Below are 22,065 nucleotides of genomic sequence, written 5' to 3'. Positions count from 1 at the left end.
AAAGTGCTTTTGATCAGTCAGTTGGGAGGCCAGTAGAGGGTTGTTTTTTTAATTATTTACTTATTTTTATTCTAGAGAAGAGGTTGTTGATTGGTGAAACTACAGCTGTTACTGTTCTGTGACTCTGGCAGGCAAAAGAACATCATGGAAGTCTTTTAAAGTGCATAGCTGAAAATAAACAGGGTACTCAAAGACTTTAGGTAGTAAATGGAACTTTGGTACCAGAGGGAAGTTGCTGAGCTCAAAGATCTCACCAGATTTATCCATGTACTAGTTTCACCTCGTCCATGACATTACCATAATTCCAGTTAAAAAGCAATTGACTCATTACAAGATGTGTATCAGTGAGTGTGTGTACTGAGATGTTTATATTGTTTTTTTATTCCAAGCAACACCATTCTATTGCTGGGGTGTTGAATGTGTTTATTTGAGCTTAAATCCATAGATACATTTTCTCACTTTAAGGCTGAGGGGTGAAGCTCTTGCCGTGTGAACCAGTGCAGATCGCTGGATTGTAAGAGAATATTTGCATGACAGAGAACTGGACTCAAGACTTTTAGCGTGTGAATCATAAGCGAATGTTACCCTCTTGTATCGTCTTGTCACAAGTCCTTCCAGAGTTTAGAAACCAGAGATAACATATACCTGCATAGCATTCAGACACCCTCACCCCCATGTGGTCCGTCATAACCCAAACATACCATAATGACAGAGACTGTGGTGTAAGCAGGACTACACACACAGACAAACTTCACATCCAAGGGAACAAAGAGCCATTTTGATTGACTTGCCTGTTTGACAAAGCAGTGAACGCAAAAGTGTCAGCTTGTGCGCTGATGTCATCAGAAATGATGCCCTCTGTTCCATCATTTAGAAAACAATCGATACCGATCCTTACGGCAAACGGTAAATCATTGACTTGAGAATTTACACAACAAGGTCGATCGGTCTGTGGCTCTATTTGATGGCATTCATAAATAACAACAAAGAAAATGTATCAGAGGTTTGTTTTTATGATGCTGTAAGGAAGAGGATCAAGATAGTTTGGTATCAGTCTGATACTCACAAATCTAGGGTGCAGTAACTCATATTTGTCACCAGGGCTGTTTTAAAGATTTCGGAAATCCAGAGGCCCAGGTCCCCTATCTTGCTGACCCACTAAGCACCACACTAACTGGAAAAATTAGCGTGTTTCCATATTATAGCTAAAATTTCCCGTTACCTAAAAAGAATAAAAAGAAATTAACCTTTTCACCTTGAAAAAGAAACTATCTTTCTGCTGATGGCCAAAATAATAACAGCTAGCACAAAAGTCAAATTCAATAACTAATTCTCCTCTCATTGCTTTCATTGTTGGGGATATTTTACACAAATATTTCAATAGATTGAACAAATAAGTTCCTGAAGCTTCTTAAAACTAATTTGACTTAAGATAGAAAGATTGATCAATATTATACAGCCCTCCACCTTTGCTGCGTCAAAGCTCAGTTTCCTGAGCTTAGGAAACTTGGAAGCATAGTATTGACATTAAACTTTTTTGCTGCCCTCATGTGGCCAAACGCAAACCGACTCACGTCATATTTTATTGTGACTGAAATGTGTCCTATCCATTTCTTTAAGATTCTTAAGAAAAATGTTTTTTTTTTTTTGTCTATTTTTCTCTAATAGCAGAGTCCTGATAAGGGGAAGAGGATTTTGAATCTAATTGTGACATTTCCTTCACACTGTGACACTTCATAGAGATTGTTCCAGCGTTAACACCGGGACAAATTGGAATGGTGGCAATGAACACAGCTTATTGCTGTGATTTTGTTTATTTTCAATGATTTATTATTGGCATGGTCCAGTGATTAGCGCTAGTGCCTCCCAGCTAGATGGTCCCTGGTTCAGTTCTGAAAGATGTTTTCTTTTCGGCCACTTTTCATTTTCCAGTTTCTTCCCACAGCCCCAAAACACACCGTAGGTTCATTGGAGAGCCTAAGCAAGTGAATTTTCATTTGTCCTGATATGAGGCCCTGTGATTGACAGGTGAACGGTTCAGGGTGAACTCTAACTCCCCCTCAATGTCAGCGGCGATAGGCTCCTGCGCCTGTCCGGTATAAATAATGACTTATTTCTTGTCAAGTATGATTTATGAAAGCGAAATCAGATTACACATTACCAACATTGGGGAGACAGATATATTGCAGAGAAACCTGCAACAGTCCTTTGACACCCTGGCTCTTCTGCGCGAGGAGGTAAAAGATAGACAGAAAATAATCACAAAAAAAGGTGAGGAATAATAAAGAACAATTACAAAAGGAGCATCTGACTGGAGATAACATACGACAAGAAGCCAGATCTTCCTACTCGCGGAACATCCGGTCTTTTTCCATCAATGACTGTTTCTCCCACTGGTCAGCTTCAAGTCTTCCCTTTCCCCGACGCTGAACTGCCTGATCCTCTTGGTGAAGATATTACCCAGAACCATCACACAGGACGTGACCTCAGCGGCTCCTCCAGAGTCGGCTCGATCTTGCAAAGGGGAAGCTCTGAGAGGTGGCCTGACCTCCACCCCCTCCTCCTGCAGGGACACAGCACCTGTCCTGGCTGGAGGGGGGGTGGGGAGTTAAATTAAAAAAAAAAAAAGTTGGCAGTTTAATGCTTACATTTCGTGCCTCTCAAGGGCAAATGAAATGAGGAAGCAGATGAAGAGTGCTTTGCAGGCCTCCCTCCCTTGATCCCCCCCCCTGCTGCTCCTCTGCGCCACCGGTGAGGGGAGAGAAGGAAGGGTGGTGGGGGGGGGTTCACCCTTTTATTCAGAAGAGGAGACCAAAAATTCGGGAGATGCGCCTGTGGTGGTTGGAGGAAACGTCACGTTTTACGTAGGAAGGACAGTGTGAAGAGAGTGTGACCGAATGCACCGCACTGCTCCCCACCAACCCACCCACCTCCGCCTCCAACGCAGCCGCGCGTCGGACCAAAGCGACGGATCTTTTCCGAGATTCCGCGTCCTGCAGTGAGTTGGATCCGATTATTTTTTTTTAATTTGCAATAGCGCCGCGGGAGTCCGGATAAAATAACCCCCCCCTCCCCAAGACAAAAAAAAATATATATATATACATATATATTTATATATATATTCAAGAAGAAGAAGGAGCCCGGATCCCCCCTCTCCAACCCCAACCCCGGTACCACCGGACCAGGACGGACCGGCGTCAGACAAGTGTCGCTAGAATATCCGGATTTTTTAATTTTTTTTTTTAATTTTTATCCTTTTTTTTTTGGCTTTTCTTTGCCATGTCCCCGGAGAGGATCCTCGGATGATTCCCCGAGTTATTTCAAAATTGGAGTGAAGTCAGTTTTATCATTTCGGTGACAAAAGTTGCCGGTTCCGCTCCGAGGATGCCGCCCTGGGTGTCCTTCCAGGGACGGGAGACCGGAGAGTGAAAGCCGGATTTCTGCCTCTGTGATCGGACTCCGAAGCGGCGGCGCTCGGACATTCGGACATTTTTCCTTCACCCCCCCACCCCCACTCCTCCCCCGGATTGGTTTCCAAATATATATTTATAGCGTGGCCCTCGGACTCTTGAACAATGGGGATTATGCTTCAAGTTATTCTAGGAATGTTTCAATTCCTGCTGCTCACCAGAATACCCACGTCCCACGCCAAGGTATGTATGGAGCACTTTCTCCCCACTGACCCCTCCACGGCCCCACGTTCATTCACGGCGGCAGGTCAGTGACACCTGTCAATCCCCTTTCCCTCCTCCCACTATCACACCAGTCCTGGAGGGTATTTATCTTTTTTTTTTTTTTTTGGAATTTTAATATCTTGTAATGCAACAAAAAACCTAAACTTAGATTTTTTTTTGGGGGGGGAGGGATTTTAATGTCTTGCAATGCAACAAAAAACCTATGCTGAGGTTTTGTTTTGTTTTTGTTTTTTTTTTGTAATTTTAATGTCTTGCAATGCAACAAAAAACCTGTACTTAAAATTAGTTTCCAAGTTGTTTAATATCAAGGGTGTTTAACCCCTCCACAATATAATGATCACTTATCTTGATCACTCATTGATTGTCATTGACTATATTTGAATAGGACCTGGCCTGTCAGGCCTTGTGGAAGTTCTCCAGAAATTTCTGGAATAAGGTGGTACAAGTAGGAAGAGCTTTAGGATTTAAGGAGACGTGGAAAATGCGATGGGGAGGTGGTGCATCACATATTTTCTTGTGTGTAAATATGTCATGCCAGATAGGAGCAGCATTTTGGCCCTCAAAGCTTTTTCGGTTGGGCGACCGGTCACTCAAGTGGGTTACTTCTAAACAACGGCCTGCGGTTTATTTGTGTTTGACACTTTTTCTTTCAAAGAACTGTATTTGGATGTGAGATTTATGCGATATCATCTGCTGAGCGGATATCATGGATACTGATATGATATAACGGGATGCAGTTTTAAAGCATTTCAGTTGAGTGAGAGATAAGAAGAGTTGGATTTGTATAAACATTCAGCGATGCCTCACTTCTGTGTCAAGCTGTGTTCACACGGGAGAGCGGCTTTTAGCATGAATAGGCGAAATAAACCGGCGTCAGATTGCTGCAGACCTTGAAGCTGCGTTCTGAGGACTGCACTTCCAGGACCTTTTTTTTTTCTTCTTTGGTCACCCTATTTGCAAGGTGGCACTGTCACAGAAAAAAAGAGATTGAACAATGAAATCATGTTATTTTCTTCCTCCTAAATCAAATATTGCTGTTGAACCTTAAGTTTGTTGAGACCAAGCATAACCAGGAAATGCTACCCTGTAGCAAAAGGTCATTGGATTTCAGTGATAAACCCCTTCTTGGGTCACCTGCAAAAATCCAATTTAAAAATAACCAACCTACACTAAGTCAGCTGGTTGCAACTGAGGCAACAAGAAATATACAAGACAGTTACCAAGGAAACAAGAGCTTGAACTGTCCACAAGGGCCAGCTGGTGAAAAACAAATACCCTGTGTATCAGTGCAGTATCTTTGCCCTGGTCCTGCAAAAATAAGTCCTCTCTTCTCCCCCGGCACATTAATGTTACTCATAGTTTCATTGAATTCTGAATGACACGGTATCTCGATAACACCTTTAGTGCAAATAGAGCGTATTGACCGGTGACCTGGATGAAACTGAAAGGGTTCAGACCAGGTGAGGTGTCTTTCCAGAGAGCGTTAGTATAGACGTTTTATCCCATTAGCCACAACCAATATATACTGAATTTCACCGCATATTTATTAGGACAGCCCGCATTTATATTTTCAAAGAGGAGGCCGGTTTAGAGCGACATAAATGTGTGGTTTTGTTGGGTGTAGTTGTCGTTTGAGAGCGATTCTGTGACACTGGGTCATTTTCGACACGTACACACTTTTCCCTCAGCGGCAGGATCCCATGCAAGCAGACCAGCATGGACTGGTATTTTATTTATGTCTGGAGACTTCTATCAGGAACATGCAGTGCCCTGAGCCGCTGTGGGATCCAGCCTCGACTTAATGCCGCTGTATATTGTATGTTTTACTCATTCATGATCCTAGACAATACATCACACACGTCGGGCCTCTTCACCTGCCGACAACCACAACTGCTTCTCTGGAAGCTAATATGAAAAGATGGTCATCCTCCCCCTGCAAGTAGTAAGGGAAAGATGGTTTTAAGATGAAAGATGATTCCTAAAAACCTTCCTGCGAGTCCAGCGTGTTACCCAGCAGTTGGGCAGCTAACTGGGGCAGATGGCACTGGCGTGAACCTCTGGTTCACAGAGACACAAAGCTTACACTCAGAATCAGTGTGAGACAGCCCAGCGTGTGTGTGTGTGTGTGTGTGTGTGTGTGTGTGTGTGTGTGTGTGTGTGTGTGTGTGTGTGCATGTGTGTTTGCACTTGTATGGCTGTCTTTTTGTGAATTACATTGAATTATAAATCACCATGGTGAGGACAATTTGGAAAAGAAGGGACATCGCAGTCCGTCCTCAGATAACTTCAGCTTGAGCGTTAACCTTTAAAGATGGGTTTAAACTTAGGTTTGGTTTCAGTTTGATGTGAGCAACAAAGTAATGTATTATGTCAATGAATGTATGAAAGTTCTCACCAAGATAGCCAGGATAGTCAGATTGCTGTGTGTGTGTGTGTTGTGTGTGTGTTGTGTGTGAGGGGGTGGAGCAGTTGAAGGGGGCAACTGAACAAAGTCTACATTCCCTTAAAAGTGGCCTTGGTTTCCTTCACGAACACACAAGCTCAATTGCAGTCGTGTGTTTGTGGGTGTGTGTTTTATGTATTACTCGTGTTAGGGGATAATACATTGGTTTATTTTTTTAGTCATATAGTTCGGAGTCCAAAAGCAGAGCAAACATAAATAATTCATTTGCAGCTTAAATACCTCTATCTAGCTATGCCAGAGTTAATCTCCAGACATAACAAATACAATGAAAATGGATGGAAACACAAATGTGTGTGTATTTATGTTTGGCTTCATAAGGTATTAGGTACAGGCCCTGTGATACTACAATAAACTATATTATATCATAAAACCTGGATTTTGCCCCACAGAGTTGACTAAAGGCCAACAAAAACTGTAAGTAAACAGAATAAAGTGAAGATGGACTGACACATTCCTGGCACCGACAACACAAGTTTTAAATTGTCATCATCAATATGATGTCTCTGTCAGCCTGTGGTCTTTTGTCATAAATGAATCATTTAATTTTCTTTTCTCTGTTTTTCTTTATGGGTCGTGCAAACAAAACCTCTGATATCATTTTGTAATCGAGTGTTTTTGTGATTATGCCATTATGTTTTTTCCCATAACATGATAGTGGCTGAATGCTTCACCCCCTCAGCTGCTAAAAGTATTTCAAAAACTCCAGTTGGTAGGTAATAGATCTGAGGCCAAAGGTCTTTCACAAAGCCTGTAGCTCCTCCCATGGGATTTGGTGAAAACAGAGTGTAGATATTTATATTTATGTATCTCTCCATGTTTTGGCAGATAGCAAACCTCATCATTAGTTGGGCTCTTCAAATATAATTTTAAAAATAATCTGATTTCAAAATTTGACTGGTAATTCAATTTTTTTGTATGAATCACAAAGACGAAGAGGTAAAAAAAATATAATATGATGGTTCAGATTACAACAACGTTGATCTTTCCGTATTCAATCCACTTTTGTCTGAGGCTGAGAGGTGGTGACGTGAATGGTAGCCTTAATAATTTCAACAGATCTCGAACATATTAAGGTTACGTCAATATCTATTAATGACTGAACTACACTTTTGCGTCTTCTTTTCTACCCAGCTTGCTCACTGGCGACCAGCGGACTCGCCCAAATCCAGAGAAGCTCGAGAAGGTAAGCTCGCCGGTTGTTCAAAAACTGCAACTCAGCTTCATGTAAAAAAACAAACAACAAAACAGTGGAATTTTGGAATTCCATATGAGTCTTGTCTCTTATCAGTGCGCCGCTGGTTGGAGGTGTATTCTCGTAGCGGCTGTCAGCCGCGGGACACACTTGTCGAGGTTTGGCGGGAAATGCCGGGAGAGACGCACCATCTATTTGTACCATCCTGTGTGTCGGTGAGGAGGTGCGGCGGTTGCTGTATTGATGAGGCCATGGAGTGTGTTCCCTTGCTCACACACACACTCACCATGGAGGTAAACATAAAGTACACTCACATGTTTCATAAAGCAATAAAGATGTGGGTATTTTTGCAAAGAATGTATAGTTTGGTTTATTTTTCTTGTTTAGCTGATGAGGACGTCCTTCATGAAACACGAGCTAATCGAACTGCCCTTTGTTGAACACAGCCAGTGTGAGTGCAGGTAAAGAAAACACACTTTCACCATCTCCAGGGGGAGGCGATGCACCTGAGGTTCGCCGACGTCACTGCTCCTTTAAACTGACACACTTTCTTCTATCTCTCTGTGTAGATTAAGAGAGCAAGCTTTGCCAACACCGACAACGAGGTAACATTTTGTTTAGATAACAGCCCCGTCCTTGCTCGTCCCTTTTTTATTATGGTTTTAATCTCCTTATTGTGTATCGTTTTGTTCTCTGCTGCCAAAGGAGTGAGACCTAATATTGTTTCTAAGCTGTTGAAACCAGAGTAAACTGATAGATCTTACAACTTTAACTATGCAGATAAAGACAACGCTGGTATTGGGATCAAGGATCGTGTGTTTATGACACAAGAGGTCAAAACGTTTGCATTCTCCTCCTCCCCCAGTGTAGCGCAGAAGGCCCTTTTCTGACCAGACGGCCATTTCGTAGAACCAAAACAGAGGATTAAGCCAGACTTTCCTGTTTTCCTCTTTGAATTGAGCCCAGTCTTGGTTGCACATTAGTTACCATGGAGATTATTTTTCTATGCAGCTACACTGCTCCTCAACAGTTTACTGGCTAGTTCTGAGTTAAGCCGGTGGCCCATTTGGTAAACCGGTTGTCAAAAAACCCACTCGAATTGTGCGTCATTGCATAGTATCCATTATTTATGCTACATCGTATACATCAGCATGCATACCATAGACTCTCTTGATTGAATCTACTGCATAATTTCAACCATTTTCATTTGTACAAAGTGCAAGACTGCCAAATGTTCTAAACAAAAAAAAAAGCGGGGGGTACAAATAATTTTCTGAATAATATGCTGAGTAACATGAATCCTTTGTTTGCTCACTTAACACAAGCTTAGTGTGTATATGTTTGAACTATTTATACACGCTCTCATTTGACTATTACATGTTTAGTACATTTTTCTGTTTCCTCTTTTCATATATAATTTATTTCAATAAGAAGCCATGCTCAGCTGGAGACACTTCATGCATTTCCTCCAAATTTGCATTTAATGGGTGACAAACTTTGTGATGTATTTTAGGAGGTTCACAACATGCCCTTATAAAACACAAAGAAAACTAAAGTTAACCTTATTTTATGAGGTTAAAATCAGATTTTTGCACACACTCTTCAACTGGTTGGGTAGCGTCTTGCCTCACACTAATAGTTCCAACTAGAAAATCATACCATTGCATCTTTGATGTTTATGTCCCCCCGCTTCCTGTTAGGAAGAGGACATAAATAAAGGATTCCAATGTTCCTGTGTGTGTGTGTGTGTGTACATCAGTGTGTGTGTGTGTGTTTCAGTGTGTATGTGGGTGTGCATGTGAATGTATATGCACTTCTGAAATTATTTTTCTGTACCTGGCGATGCTAAGTTCTCAACATTTCAATATATAAGTTTTTTATGTGCTTTAATATTTATTTTTTTGCATGTGTGATGTGTGTGTCCCTTGCAAATCGGCATCTGTGCGACGCTCTCCCAGCCTCCCCTGGGATGGCCTGTATCCTGTTGTCACCATAGTGATGATTTTATCTCCTGACATAGAAGAGTCACGCATCCATGATAGTAAATGTGCGCTGCAAAGATGACAACAGCGGCATGGTCTGTTACTAAAATCAGGCTATAGTGTTAAATACTTTCCCAGGTACTCAATAAATTTTAATGTACTTTATTCAGGAGGTCTGTTGAAGCAGAAACTTTTACAGGTACTGCAAAAGGTTCATGTACTGAGCTTGAAAATCACAGTGCAGTGACAAAATGTATCGTGAACGACTTTATCAGATAGATTTTCTTCCTCTTTTCTTTAATTGTTATTGTAATGTTATTTTCAATGCTCATTTGATCCAAACCGTTGAGCGGCACAGATATTACAACCATACATGTATACGAAGTGACATCAAATACATCAAATAATCTCCCATTCTGACCATTTTTGAACCGTCTGTGACTTCTGACCCTGATGAACAAGATTTTATGTTTCCCACGTAATAGAGATATTTCATTAGATAACTTGAAGATGACTGAGTGAAGGATAGTCACGTTCTTCAAAATATATAGGGAATTTCTTTGGGGTTTGTAGGATTTGTTTTAATTTACAACTGGACAGGGGTCTTCACATGATGTAACTATCAAATCAAGGTGGGAGAAGGAAACATGCTAATTAGGTTGACAGTAGTTGGACATAATCCACCCAGCTGAAAAACAAAAATTCATATTTTAATATAAGATTAATATAATGGAAATGATCAAAAGTTTATAGATCAATAAGGCCAAAAGCCCAGACAGTGCTGGACAAGCTGTGCTAAATGTCTGCTTGAACTTATTTTAGGACTGCTCTGATATTTCTTCTTCCTGGGCAGATGTAGTAACAGACATCAGATCAATAATAAGCAGAGAACATTTTAGTTTTAGTGTTTTATTTTTAGGAAATTTACTGGATGAGGTAAACCAATGAGACACATACAAATCAAAAACATTATTTGCAAGTAGTAAGAAGCCAAGCAATGTTGCCCCAATGGGTATCCAACATCAAAAAGACTTGGACTGGATAGAAATAGTTTGATGAACTCTCAGTATGGACAGAGAAACATTTTTCTTGATAATCAGAAAGGTGACAGAAATCAGATTTTCCATGTATATGAAACAAGCTCTGTTGTAAGGGTATCCTTTCCGAGCTGCGGCTCCATACCAAGCTCCCTTGAGAAGCCCTGAGTTCCTCTTCCTCTCAGTCTCAAGCCACACACCTTATTAAGAAAAATTATTTTGTTCATTACCCAGAAGTCATAACCACTGCTGGGGATATGAACATAAACTGACTTCTTAATTGAGTGTATCTTTTAGCTCAGGTCTTTCAAAACAACATGGAGATTATGGTGTGATGATGGAAGCAGGACATTATGTGACCTCCTTGTAAATCTAACTTGCTTAGAGACTCCATAGAGACCACGAACAGTAGCAACCAGATAAACCCAACACTCATCGGCGGTGTGTTTGAAATTGTGCAAAAAAGGAAAGTTTTGATAACAGTCATAGAGAGACTGAGTTACTCCTACCCCAACCACTGCACCCATACGGAACACCCAATGGGAGGTGCTGGAACCTCTTTTGAAAGGTCCACAAAGTACATGGAAACCAGAAGGTAGCCCAATGCAAACCCCACAAACCTTCTAAGAACTCCATCTGGCTAAAGATCTTCGATGGAACCCTGGTTGTTTCTCCCAATCCAAGAGGTTGGCAATTGGCCGCACATCTTGGAAGAGATTTTCAGTGGGAACTGGGAACACACTGTGGGGATCCCGCTGCTGTGGGAACACAACCACTTCTCTCCTTTTTTTAAAAAAAAAGGGAAATTCCACTCCAACCTCATCGTCCGTGGATATATTCCCCAACATCTTGATTGCGATACATAGAGCCTTGACAAGTGTTTTGCCAGCCAGGAACTTCTCTCTCATTCTTTACATTCTTCAACATGTATATTGGCAAGGCTCAGTAGGATTTACCAATGCCTTTCTCCTCTACAAAGGCATGTTACTTGGTTTAAGACTTGTTTAAGTGTTCCTTCCTACCACATAGCAGTTAGCAGTTCACCGCCAGGCTGAACAGCCTTTGCCAAGCCACGCTTTGGTTCCTTGGCCACATGAAAAACTTTCTCCATTGCCACTCTAAACTCATCCAAGACCTGGGTTTTCACTTGAGTGACCAATGTAGCTGCTGTTCTCCTACCCTAGTTGTCTGGTTTGCCATTTCAGGATTAGGGAACCTTTTCATGGACTCCAGAAAGGGAGAATACGCTCTTAGATATTTGCACTTGCACACAAACAGACTTACTACCAGGGAGAGATGGTTGAAAGTATAAATATTTATTAGACTAATTGTAACAATCTACTGTTTAGTAGATAGTGGACCAGATAGTAATACATACTGAATGGTCATGAGATATGAATTAGAATAAAGTGTGGATACAGAAATATGGGGAAATCGAAATATTTTATGGGGGAATAACTTAATACAAGATATTACATGGATATGTGTAGTGTGTGAAACTCCTCCGATATGATTTTGGCCAGCCTTGGATTTTTATTTCATATATATGGAACACCCTTGCTCAAGCTTCATCCACATGTGTTTGCATTTTTTTAGATCAACTAGAAAACTTAAAGAAATTAACAATGTTATCAAATGTTTGCAGAGAATAAAACAAACAGTGAAATCTGATGAAAATTAACTTTCTTTGTCTTTTGTCTGTGAACCCCCCCCCCCCCCCCAGGCCAGTTCTCAAGCCAAAAAAACACAGGAAAAAGGAGAAAGGGAAGTCGAGAGAAACAACTGGAGCCATTAAAGCTGCGTACGTTGGAAATTAAGTACATACATTAAATCTTTTGATAATGAGTAAGGTTCTGTATGTAACACACAGGATTAAGTCTAAATATCAATGGTACTTTCACTTTACGTCGGAGTGTCAATGTTTGTATTAGAAGGCAAAAATAGGTTATCTGGTCTGTGTTATTTCTGAAGGACAGTTTATTTTACAACTACATAAGCGAAGGTCTGAGACACACACACACACACACAGACGTTTTCATGCGGAGACATGCCCTGGGGAAATTCATTCACTAATTTGCATTCCCAGAGACTCGTATTCTGACCTTAACTACCGCAACTCAATACCTGACTTTGACCCTGTTCTAATTCTAACTCCAGCCCTGAAATCAAACAGCCATTTAAACTCGTGGGGTCCCGTATTTTAGCTCCACAAAGCATGTCGGACCCTGCATGTCAAGTATAGTCAAACAACTCACACACATACTCATTCATGGAGACAGAGAGAGAAATGAAGCTCAACTCTGTGTTGAAACAGTCTTTTGTGCTGTCAGCTACAGTTGGTGACATTCTACACTCACCATGATGGGCAAAAACATTCAGAATAGAGTATGACAGAATGCGGAGAAACATTACAAAACATTCATGAATTACCTTTCATTAGTGATATGACAAACAATTGAATCGCGAAAAAGATGGTCAACATCACTTTCATGTACAATAATAACCTTTGTTCCGAAACAAGAGCTGGGGTTTCAACTATATTTTTTCATTTGTGTGTGTTTCCTGATTTCCATGAGGTTCAAGTTGAAAAGATTTAACACAGTTTCCCTGCATCGGTTTGCCGTCTGTCATATCCATCCCCGGAGGCCAGAGGTGGCTCGGCTTGGGTGTGATGCCCTAAACACCCATCCATCATTCAGAACCGGCTTTATTCAGGCTTTGGCAGGGGTGAAATCTGGTTAATTTGCTCCCAAATGCAACCTCCTCTGTCCATGCCAGTGCCAGGCATGGTCATCAGACTCCAAACAAAGATGGCCCCTCTATGCCTCATTAAGTAACTTCATTAAAACTGCCAGCCGGAGGTAGAACTAGCACTAGTTAATGGACCAGCTTTCTCAGACTCAAAGTACAGAGCGTCTAGGGGAGTGAGTGAAGGCCTCAGTGGGAACGGACGTGCCATGGTAACACGCGACGTGCAGCTAGAAAGAGAGGAAAGTTTGTCGACTGTAAATAAAATAGTATCCCAGATTATTCGCTCGTCCCATAACACTGCGGGCTTGGTTTCTGGAAGTCAGCGAGTGGTCTTTCACTTTTAGCCACCTCAGTCATCTGAGGTGTTCAAAGTATTGAATGTCCAAAGTGAAACAACATTCCACTCAGACGCTCAAACTGAATTATATTACATCACTGGAAATATTACATCCAGTTTCAGTTTGCCTCTTGTCGGCAGTCTTTTCTGTCAAGAAAATTCCAAGGTGTTAAGAAAAGTGTTTTCTGCAGAAAGTTATACTTTCACGTCCAAGATAAAAAGTAAAGATATCTTTGGCCATTTATCATGAAATATCTTCATTTTTACAGTCGCAATTAGAAAAATGCATAAAGGGGTTAATACTAAGATTCAAACTTTAGAGAAAAACGGTGGGATTTTGAGGTTTCACATCCAAGAAAGACAGAAGAGATGTAATCTCTAAACACCTAAATCAAATAATGCCACTTTACTTTTGTCACATTTGAAGACGCTACTTGAAAACGCCTGAAATATTGCAGCACTGAGAATTAGACCGACAAACCTCCTCTGCTCTTGCATCTCTCTCGTCCTCAGGACCCCTGCTGTCCTCTTCGCCCCCTCCAGCGCTGCTCCGTCACCACCACCTCTTTGTCGACCCTGCAAAGGGAGGAAGTGGACACTGGATAAAAGCTCGTGTCGATGCATCTGTACAGTCACTGCTGAGAGCTGCCGCCAAAAGAACCGGAGGCTCAATCCTCAACGTTGCAGGTTGGTCCACATTCAAACACACAACACTCCAGTTATCTGGATTATGATCAAATTGGCAAAATATAATTAAAAACTGGGAAGCTCGGTTTCAAAGAGAGTTTCAACACATACCGTTCACACCTGCTAAAATCAAATAAAGTGTACGTACTAAGTGTATATATGTATGGGTACATATATAGGCCGCACCTGTCTATAAGCTGCAGGAGTCCATGTTGTAAAATGAGATATTTACACAGAAACATTTTTTATGATGTTTAATTAAATACATACTGGTAGCATCCACAAATACGTGCTGGAAATGCTGTTTTTTGCAACACGGCTGATGAATATGATTAATAATAATGTGACGGGGCTAAATGTTTCGGCGGCAGGAAGCTCATTAGCCCCAAAAAATCCATAAATTAGCCGTATCAATGTTTAAGCCGCAGTGTTTAAAGTAGCGTGTGAAAAAAGAAGCGGTTTATAGTCCAGAAATTACGGTACTAGATAACTCACATTATATTTTATATTTAATAAACAGATTTTCCTTAAACGGCTACAATTCATGTTGTATATGAAACAAACTGCATGTGTTGCTGTTGTCAAAAGTGTTGAATATCATGACTTGCTCATGAATTAACCGCTGTTCTATGAAGGTGTGATCCACAAATCAATTTCAGAATTTCAGCATTTATTATGTGCAAGAATGGCAAACATTTTGTCGCACTATACAATTCAGATGGCCTAAAAAGCTATTATGGGTACGTTTTACTATAAGTTTCCTCTCTCTGTGGTTTCAGGTGTGATGCCATGAGGACTTGAGTTGTCCACTGACTTACTGTTCACCTCCTCATCTCCTCTAAATCCCTGCTGATTTATATTCCGCTCTCAGTATACAGAGGCTTGGAGGAAACGTCAGTGGTTATGCACACAAGGAGCTGTAGTAGCGTTCTCGTTAAGCAACAAGGACAGCATTACGGCCAAACTTTACTGTAGATCTTTATAAGCGTGTACGTGTACAGTCGAACATCTTCCCCGTTCTTTGCTATTGCGGCAAAGTTACTCCGCATGTTCATACATGCACAGACATGTAACATCACAAAACATCACATCAACTGAATGGAGGGATGAAAGTAGCAACTTTCAGTTTTGTCGATGCTTACATGAGAATGTGACGGAAACTGCACACGGATAGATTTTGCAGGATCATACCCATTTGTGTGTGTGTGTGTAAAACAGTATATACTGTATGAGGACATAGACACTGAAACACGCAAGAAGGGACGTAGGATATGCACATGAAGTGTAATCCAACCCCCCCACCCCACCCCTTGTGTCTGTGGACCTAAAGTTGAGCTGAATGCTGGGATGGGGTGTATCTGTGTGGTCTCCCCACTGAAAGACCCAGATGGGTTATCCCTGCAGCCGTTCCCTCTCATTCAAAGCATATGACCACAGGGTTGGCTCTCCAAGCCGCTTTCCTGCATTTGTTGAATTTGGGCCTTTTGTCTCCATCCTTCCTCAGTTCCTCAATTGAAAGCTGCCGCTTTGCCTCGCTTCTAGGCAGTGAGGAGAATGGCAATAATGAGGTCTGGCGGCTGTCCACTTCTTCACACTAAAACATTCACACTTTAACCAAGAACTCCGACGTCACAGCAAAAACCACACACTGCTCTCTCAGCTCTGCAGCGAGGACACGTACATGCATATTTATACACACATGCAGTGTGAAATTAAAGCAGGTAGCCATAAGCTTTTGTTCAAGCCACACTGCGTGTGCAGCTTTTTTTAATGTTTGCAATTTACTGCAAAGTACATGAAATATGATATTATCTGTTTATTTTGTTTTTTTTTATCAACATTTTTTCAAGTTGATTGAAAGCTATTCTATATCAGCAGAATGTGTCTTTGTTTTGTTTTTGTTTTTTTTTTGTTTTGTTTTTTTTGCATTTTTAATCCGTCTGCATAAAGAGTCACACTGGGTGGCCAGCTAAACAGAAATGTATTGAATTTAAACAGGGACGCCTCACCCAGGCTCCAAATGGGAGATTATATACATTATAATGTGTAATTCAAACATTTGCTAAAGATGCATCATCCGTGGCAAAGAAAAACCAAGCAAATAGCGGTTCGCAGTGCAGTGAAAAGAAAACATGGTTGTTTTTGTTGTATGTTTCGGCTGGGAAAGGAAGGGTATTATTCATTTGGAACATAACTTGTTTATATTCAGACCGAATCTCACGGTTAAACCCCATGTAAGTTCACGACTGCTTGGCTGCTGGGCGGGAACACGGATCTGAACTGCAACTTTGTCAGAAAGGGTGAAGCCTTGAACAATTTGTTAGCCAGCGTGACGAGTCAAAGCCAGGGCTCTGTTGATGTGAAGACTGAGAGGACACATAATGGCAGGTCATGGAGTTGAAACCTATTTTTGAGACCTTTTGAAAGACTGTATCCTGAGCTAAATTTTACTTAGAACATTTACCAGTGACATCTTAACCCTGTGGTACAAAGTAGCTTTGGATTCGAAGTCGTGTCTGTAGTTTCTCCCAAGGATTCGCTGGTTCCTGCTGATTAAAGAACACTCACCCCGAATCCGCTTGCACTCTGCAGAGTGGAGCAGAAAACATGAAGCGAGGAAATCTGGTGTCCTGCTCATGATCTCCTGAAATGAAATGACCCTTTCTTGTGCTCCACGTTATTGTTCAGTGTTAATTATTGCTGTCAATCATTGCTTCAATCACTACCTCTTTATAATAACATATTAATGACCAAGTATTAGTGTTATTGTACGTCTATTACCTGTATGTTCAGGCCTTGCTGAGATGATGATGATGATCATATTATTTACACTGAGCACATGAATTTATTTACATTGAGCACAGTCTCTGGTAAGGAGACACAGAGCTGCAGCAGATCTTTAATGATATTACTGCTTAGACAAGCAATAGGAGTTTTCTTAGAGCGTCTTAGCAATCTGAAGAAAAGCATTATTAGTGTGAGGAAAGGCACAAGTGGTCCTCTGACTACAGACCTGACACTGTGTGATCTTGTAGGGCAAGACATGTTTCCCTGAAACTTTGTAGCATCAAACTAATAGTCAATGTTTTGTTTGTTTCTTCATCACGTCTTGGGAAATATGCTTGTTTGTTGCTCGCTGACAAAAAGATGAGAAGAAGACCCGTACCACGCAAGCATCTTAAGAATCATGAAGCTACACCCAGCTGGTTAGCATTGTGTTAGCCAGGCTTAGCATAGCCACTGGAAATTGGGCAACTGCAAGTGTTTCTCTGACAAAAAAAGGCTGTCTAAATATTCCTCTGAAAGAATAAAACTATACTTTGTTTTAAGCAGGACCAGCTACAACCAATGGAGAAGTTAATTTTATACAAGGAAAATTGTATGTATCAATAAAACATGCTCAGACTGCAAAGTTAAGCTGAACAGCTGCTCATTACAGTATTTTACTTAGTTACAGTCATGCATACCGTAAAATCAATGTGGTCACATACCTTTTGGGAACAAACAGCATATTTTGTAAAACATCAGATTCTTCCCTTCCTATTCATACGTTTGCACCGATATTATCTGTGTAAATGTCTATATGTTTTGAAATTTCATTGTCAATAGCATTACATGTCATGGAAAATTGGTTTCGGAACCGTTGAACTTCAGCACCCTTGAGTTTCAGATTGCAAAGCACATGCGAAACACTGTTCCGCTGGATAGACTTGTAATCGTTGCAGAACGGAAGCGGAATATAGAGTCAGGTACCAAAAGCTCTACTCCTGCATACATGTATAACAACACATCAACAAAATTCCAACAATTGTGATGGTGTAGCATCAGCAGGCATTTATCAATGTCAGTCCTATTTCAATGTATGCAACCAGTTCCTGCAACTGAAGCTCTAGTATCAGATGCATCCTGCATCGAGGATTTCACTATCACACCTCTATGGCAGTAGCTTTTGCCATACCGATGCGTTCAAATATCCAGATTCTGTGTCGGTGTTGAACATAAATGTGCTTTGTATCTGCACAATCTACATCATCTAGCTCTGTTCAAGCCTTCAGTGTCTTAGTAGCTTGAGAATCTCATTAACACAATATACAGCATTTTATAGTCTTTAATATCTAGCCATAAACTTGTGTATGATGTAGTGCTGAAATGTATTTGTAACATTGTTTAAGTTGTTCCTATTGAAAATCTTCCCTGCGGATACATTGTACTACTGTAGCCTCTATGTAAAATGAAAACTACACTCTTTTTTTGCTGCTACACCATTTGTGCCCTTTTATGATGTCTTTGTAGAAAAGTATACTGTTTCCTGTTGTATTAGTATGTAAATGCCAATTAATCAATTCAATGTCCACATTAACGTGTATACTGCATAATCAAATGTATTGAAAATGATACCAGGATTCAAGTGCGATGTTACAGATTTTATTAAAGGAAACGTCTTATTTTTTGTATAAAACTTCTGATTTTCTTCTTGCCACTGTTTATGTCCTTGATCTTGTCTCTCCTCCCTCTTGGCCGTTGCTTTTAATCGCTTGTTTTACAGTAATGAAAGGCAAACACGGCTGTTTGGTCACGGTGGCACCCTGGGAGTTGGGGACAGAATGTTTGCGTGTTGGATGTGATGTGATGTGATGTTATGAGACACAATATTGCTCCCGATCCTCCTCTGCCTGTCCTGCTGAGTCAGAGGCTGGTTGAGAACAAAGGTGTGCAGCCCTACACCATGTACATGTGTGTGTGTGTGTGTGTATGAACAGAAAACATTCAGTGAAGAACTCAGCCTACGTGCAATTTTCAGGTGTGGATAAACTCAGGCTGAGGATGATTTGTTTTGCACAAACTGTCAATCATCTCTGATTTATTCAGTCTTTTTCATATCTACCAACTACTGCAGCTGCTCTTGGGAATAATAATCCCAAAACTTATTTGATCAAAGAAGCAATGATAAATGATGTAACATTTTCAATCAGGTAACAGAAACAGCAGAAAGGATACATTTTATCATGTCAGTTGTATATAATGTATTACACAAAGGTTTTTTGATTGTTTGAGTGTCTTTCCAGCACTTCTCTACTCACAGCCTCCCTTCAAACTAACGACTTCTCAGATTATGGATTTATACACATCACATGGGTGTGATGTTGAAGTCGCTAAAGTTGTATACATCAAACTACCCCCCAAAATAATCTTAAAGACACATTTAAATGAAGTCCATTTGAAAATATCAAGCAGATTACACATACATTTTTCTAATATTCCACTGTAATTATATCGATATAACATATGTATTAATATAATTACAATGAATACCTTTAAACATATCAAGCATATGTTATTATTTCTAAAAGTTCTGTATTTCTTCCACAAACAAACAATTGTGGCCGATAATGGCCCATACTTCTCAGCAAGATTTCTATTTTATTTTATTTTATTTTATTTTATTTTATTTTATTTTATTTTATTTTATTTTATTTTATTTTATTTTATTATTTTTCTGAATGTACTTGTGTTCCAAAGAATAGGGGATGCTTTCAGTGTATTCTAAACACAAACCATCATCTCTGGTCCTGCAGGGAGTTGGCCTTTCTTTTCCAGCATCGGGGAGGATGACGTTGCCGATGATGACGAAAGTTGTATCGTTCTTTGCGTTTGTGTCCAAATTTTAGGCTGAGTGGAGGTAAGAGGAGAGGAGAGGAGAGGAGAGGAGAGGAGAGGAGAGGAGAGGAGAGGAGAGGAGAGGAGAGGAGAGGAGAGGAGAGGAGAGGAGAGGAGAGGAGAGGAGAGGAGTGCTGTTGCCAACCTATCTGTCTGGAAGGGCATTGTGCCAGTGCTAAATTTAGCTCCCAGATTAGGAAGACTGGAAGAGAGAACGAGAAAAGGACAGAGTGAGTCATGCATCACAATACTGAAAATGTGCCTTTGCTGTAAAAATCTGCCTGCAAAGCTTTGAGTTTGTCACATCCCAAAATGTGACACCAGAGATGACTAGCATCTCCCTCGACCACCTCCAGTCTCTTCTACAATTTCAGTGTCTGCTCTTGCGAAGCTGAAACACGGATTTGACCTCCCATTTGCTCGGGAGCTCTCACGTCCACAGCGTGTCTGTCTCTGTGCATCCCTCCGCACTCCCTCACCTCATCCATCACTTCCCTCTCCTTCTCTTTCAGTCTCTGCACTTCTATCAGGACATCCTGTATTTTTCCACCTTGCTTTCCCTGTGTTCAGTCATGTTTTTCTAATACTCCAACTGTGGTTTCCTCCCTCTTTTGTAGCAGCAGCTGTGTTCAAGCAGGTACTGGAGGCTATCTGGCTCGTGAGCCTGTGTTGTTAGATGGTATCAGAAGTCCTGTGTGTGTGAGAGAGAGAGACACACACACACACACACACACACACACACACACACTCCCAGACAAAAGACACTGGCTGAGTGAGATTTAGTTGAATATATAGTGGTGTACAGGCGCTTTGAGTGTATTTTCTTATTTCTGTAAAACTAACAGGGACATGAGCGTTTTCAAAAACTCTTGGGAACACAATGTTTTTATTTTCATAATTTATAAAACAAACTGACAGCATTATCTCCATCAGAAACATAGGCCTTATCGGTCTCACTCAGCTGAAGGACACAAATCCTGATAAAGGAGTACAGCTCCAATGAGTAACTGCTGTTCAACAGAATGTATTGATAGTAATGTAAATGTTTTGTTTTATTGCATTACTATAAATCACTATATTTTGTGCAGCATATGTGCCAGCCACAGAGACAAACATCAAACTTAAGTTCCTCAGGGAATATTCTGTTCAGGCTTTACCATTCATTTCCATTTATTTCATTCTAGACACATACTTGTACTGTGTAGATGGTGTGCACATGTACAACAGATTTAAAAGATTAAACATGTTGGTTGAAATTTGTCCCGGAATAAGGGGTTACTCCCTTTTTCCATTCTTTTTCTCTCCAGTTTTGGTATTTCTTTTTTAGTCAAGGCAATAGACACAAATTAGCTTTTGGATAGAACTTAAAATGAATCATTAGACAAAAAAAAAAAAAAACACAGTAGGAGTTGATGTCATGGTGCATTATTTGGTTGTAATGTGCAGAGAAAAGAGTATAGAACAGGAGTAAGGTCTTAATAAAGAAACTTTGAGGTGATTTAGTGCAACAGATGGTGGGAGGCAGTGTTTAGGGAGGCAGTGAAGGGGAATTAAAGTGAAGTATGGAGGTGAAAGGGAGCATAGTTGCGGTTGGGGGTCCAAGAGGTAACTAGACGAGGGCATAGTTGTGGTCTGGACATGCTCACTCATGTCAGACGGATGCTGCGGGTACCAGTAGGAGTGAGAGGAGATCAGAGATCCTGCTGGTTGTTATCTCTCCCCCTCCATATAGGATCAGCAGAACGACTCACCTGAGGCAGTAGCCAATCATATTCTCTGTCTGCCTGCCTCTCTTTGGTAAAATAAAGACAGGCAGTGCTTTGCTTCCCACAGACAAAGATCCTGTTGATATTTGCCAATACATTTATATTATGTTTCTGACTGCACTATTTATAATGCATAAGTAGTGACTCTTAGACCCAATATTCTTTGTTCTTTCTTTACTATGCTTAAGCCATTGGCTCAGAAATGTCTGAAATCTATACTCAAATACATCACTTACTGTAATGCATTTCCACATGGTTAAATCCAATCCATGGTTTTAACATCAGTCAGATCATACAGTGGTGATACAGATTCAGAAACACTCTATTGGGATTCAATGTATCATTACAAGCTGAAATGAGACTACAAGTTATTGTTGTTATTTTTACCTGTGACTACTTTTGCACCTCTCCCATGGAGGAACAAGATTTCACTGTCAGTGTCAAAACATAAAGGGGCCAAAGACTTCTCTTAGCTCCTTGCAGTACATCCTTGGGT

General features: G+C 40.7%; 1 protein-coding gene across 2 annotated transcripts; it reads left to right on the top strand.

Annotated features, from left to right (window-relative positions):
- Positions 1-2,859: 2,859 nt before the first annotated feature.
- Positions 2,860-18,601, top strand: vegfba (vascular endothelial growth factor Ba). 2 transcript variants are annotated; one of them, XM_086158620.1, is made up of 8 exons: positions 2,860-3,653; positions 7,291-7,342; positions 7,448-7,644; positions 7,739-7,812; positions 7,921-7,956; positions 12,094-12,171; positions 13,972-14,145; positions 14,925-18,601. In XM_086158620.1, exons 1-8 carry the CDS (start codon positions 3,576-3,578, stop codon positions 14,944-14,946), a joined length of 711 nt encoding a protein of 236 aa, XP_086014746.1. In that variant the 5' UTR covers positions 2,860-3,575; the 3' UTR covers positions 14,947-18,601. The 2 variants fall into 2 exon arrangements, with proteins under 2 accessions (XP_086014746.1, XP_086014747.1); XM_086158621.1 differs by lacking the exon at positions 2,860-3,653 and adding an exon at positions 6,993-7,095.
- Positions 18,602-22,065: the final 3,464 nt, after the last annotated feature.

This window comes from Fistularia commersonii, chromosome 13, assembly GCF_037954325.1.
Source record: "Fistularia commersonii isolate RoL2024-O1a breed Wild chromosome 13, RoL_Fcom_v1.0, whole genome shotgun sequence".
In the NCBI taxonomy this organism is placed as follows: Eukaryota; Metazoa; Chordata; class Actinopteri; order Syngnathiformes; family Fistulariidae; genus Fistularia; species Fistularia commersonii.
The sequence above is the reverse complement of the archived record's forward strand: the minus strand, read 5'-3'. Positions and strand labels throughout refer to the sequence as shown.